The sequence below is a fragment of the Sapajus apella genome, unplaced genomic scaffold (assembly GCF_009761245.1).
Source record: "Sapajus apella isolate SASKATOON/1434 unplaced genomic scaffold, GSC_monkey_1.0 scaffold47, whole genome shotgun sequence".
NCBI classification, from domain to species: Eukaryota; Metazoa; Chordata; class Mammalia; order Primates; family Cebidae; genus Sapajus; species Sapajus apella.
In genome coordinates, this window is record NW_022436987.1 from 2,167,331 (window position 1) to 2,168,899 (window position 1,569).

At 41.2% G+C, this 1,569-nt stretch overlaps 1 protein-coding gene across 1 annotated transcript; it reads right to left on the reverse strand.

Moving 5' to 3' along the window:
* Window positions 1-280: 280 nt before the first annotated feature.
* LOC116525344 (olfactory receptor 6-like) lies at window positions 281-1,207 on the reverse strand. Its single transcript, XM_032241148.1, has one exon. The coding sequence runs from the start codon at window positions 1,205-1,207 to the stop codon at window positions 281-283; it is 927 nt and encodes a 308-aa protein (XP_032097039.1).
* Between the last annotated feature and the right edge of the window lie 362 nt (window positions 1,208-1,569).

Genomic DNA, 1,569 nt, shown 5'->3' on the forward strand with positions numbered 1-1,569 from the left:
AGAAGATTGTAAAATGATCAACATTATTATTAATATCAATAGTAATTGATAATCACTAACATGTATATTAATACTAGTTAATGCTTAAAGCAATATATATCAAGTATTCTGTTCCTCTTTTAATTTTTTTTACTTTGCCCATGTTGTGATTTATTTCAGAATCCAGGCCTATAGATCAGTGATAATAACAGTAGGGCTGTGATAAATGTCATGGGAATGGCATCCTGCATAGGATACTGTCTTCTCCATAAGGCAGTAGGGCTCAGCGGAGCAGGAGACATTAGCCACCCCTCAAGGTCTTTTTGATAGCATTCTTGACTTCCTGGTTCCTTAGGCAGTAGATGAATGGATTTAGCATGGGTGTGAGGACTGCATACACAGCTGAGATTAGTTTGTTGGAATTAAATGATGCAATAGCTCTGGGCCGAACATATGTAAAAATCATGGCTGTGTAAAAAATTATGACTACAGTGAGGTGAGATGCACAGGTGGAGAAGGCCTTCTTCCTTCCCTGGGTGGAGGGTATATGCAGAATGGTGGAGACAATGTAGATATAGGAGAGGACAGTGGTAATGAGAGGGAACACAAGAATGACAATAGCTAAAGCAAAGTCCACTAGCTCAGCTGTGGACATGTCTTTGCATGCCAGTTTGAGGACTGGTGAGATATCACAGAAAAAGTGGTTCATAACATTGGAGCCACAGAAAGCAACATGTGAAATGAAATAGACCTTGATGACAGAGATCATGAAACCACTCATGTAAGAGAAAGCCACCAGCTGTCCACAGTAACCTGTGGTCATGATGACTGAGTATCGAAGAGGGTGGCAAATGGCCACGTAGCGGTCATAAGCCATGGCTGCCAGGAGCACACACTCTGTGCAGGCAAGTGAAATAAAGAAGTAGAGCTGGGTCATGCAACCTGTGAAGGAAATGTGCTGTTTCTGCAGGAGGAATCCGTCCAGTATCTTGGGGACTGTGACAGAGACATACCAGACCTCCAGAAAGGACATGCTACTCAGGAAATAGTACATTGGCTTATGGAGGGAGCTAGTGACCCAAATAGTGAGCATGATGACAAGATTCTCCACTACCACTAACAGGTAGACCACAAGGAAGAGGAAGAAGAGCAGAACCTGAAGCCATGGGGCAGTGGGAAAGCCCACCAGGATGAACTCACTGACCAGAGTAATGTTTACCTGCAGCATGATTAAAAGCACTGAAAACATTGGAGTCTTTCCTTGTAACATTACAAATAATGAAGATGACTATGGCATGAAACGTAAGTCAAAAGTATGTTAATAATTCAGTCTTCCCTGTGAATGAGATGCGTAAAATAATTTATGTTAATGGGAACACATCTTCAAAGGTGAAGCAAACATTTTCATTAATTCTTTTTTAAGTGCACTTCCATCCCAGCTCTCAAGTACTTGATGACAATGATTGGAATCTCAATATTTACATCATTCCTAGCTCCTTTGGGAATGAACATAGACCCATTTGTCTCTCCCATGTTGATTTCAGTTATCCGTTTCATTAGGAACCCACTGCACAAACATTTGTTCTTACC

Bases quoted from the DNA above. Each gene is read 5' to 3' on its own strand.
- LOC116525344 (XM_032241148.1), bottom strand. From the start codon at position 1,207: ATGCTGCAGGTAAACATTACTCTGGTCAGTGAGTTCATCCTGGTGGGC.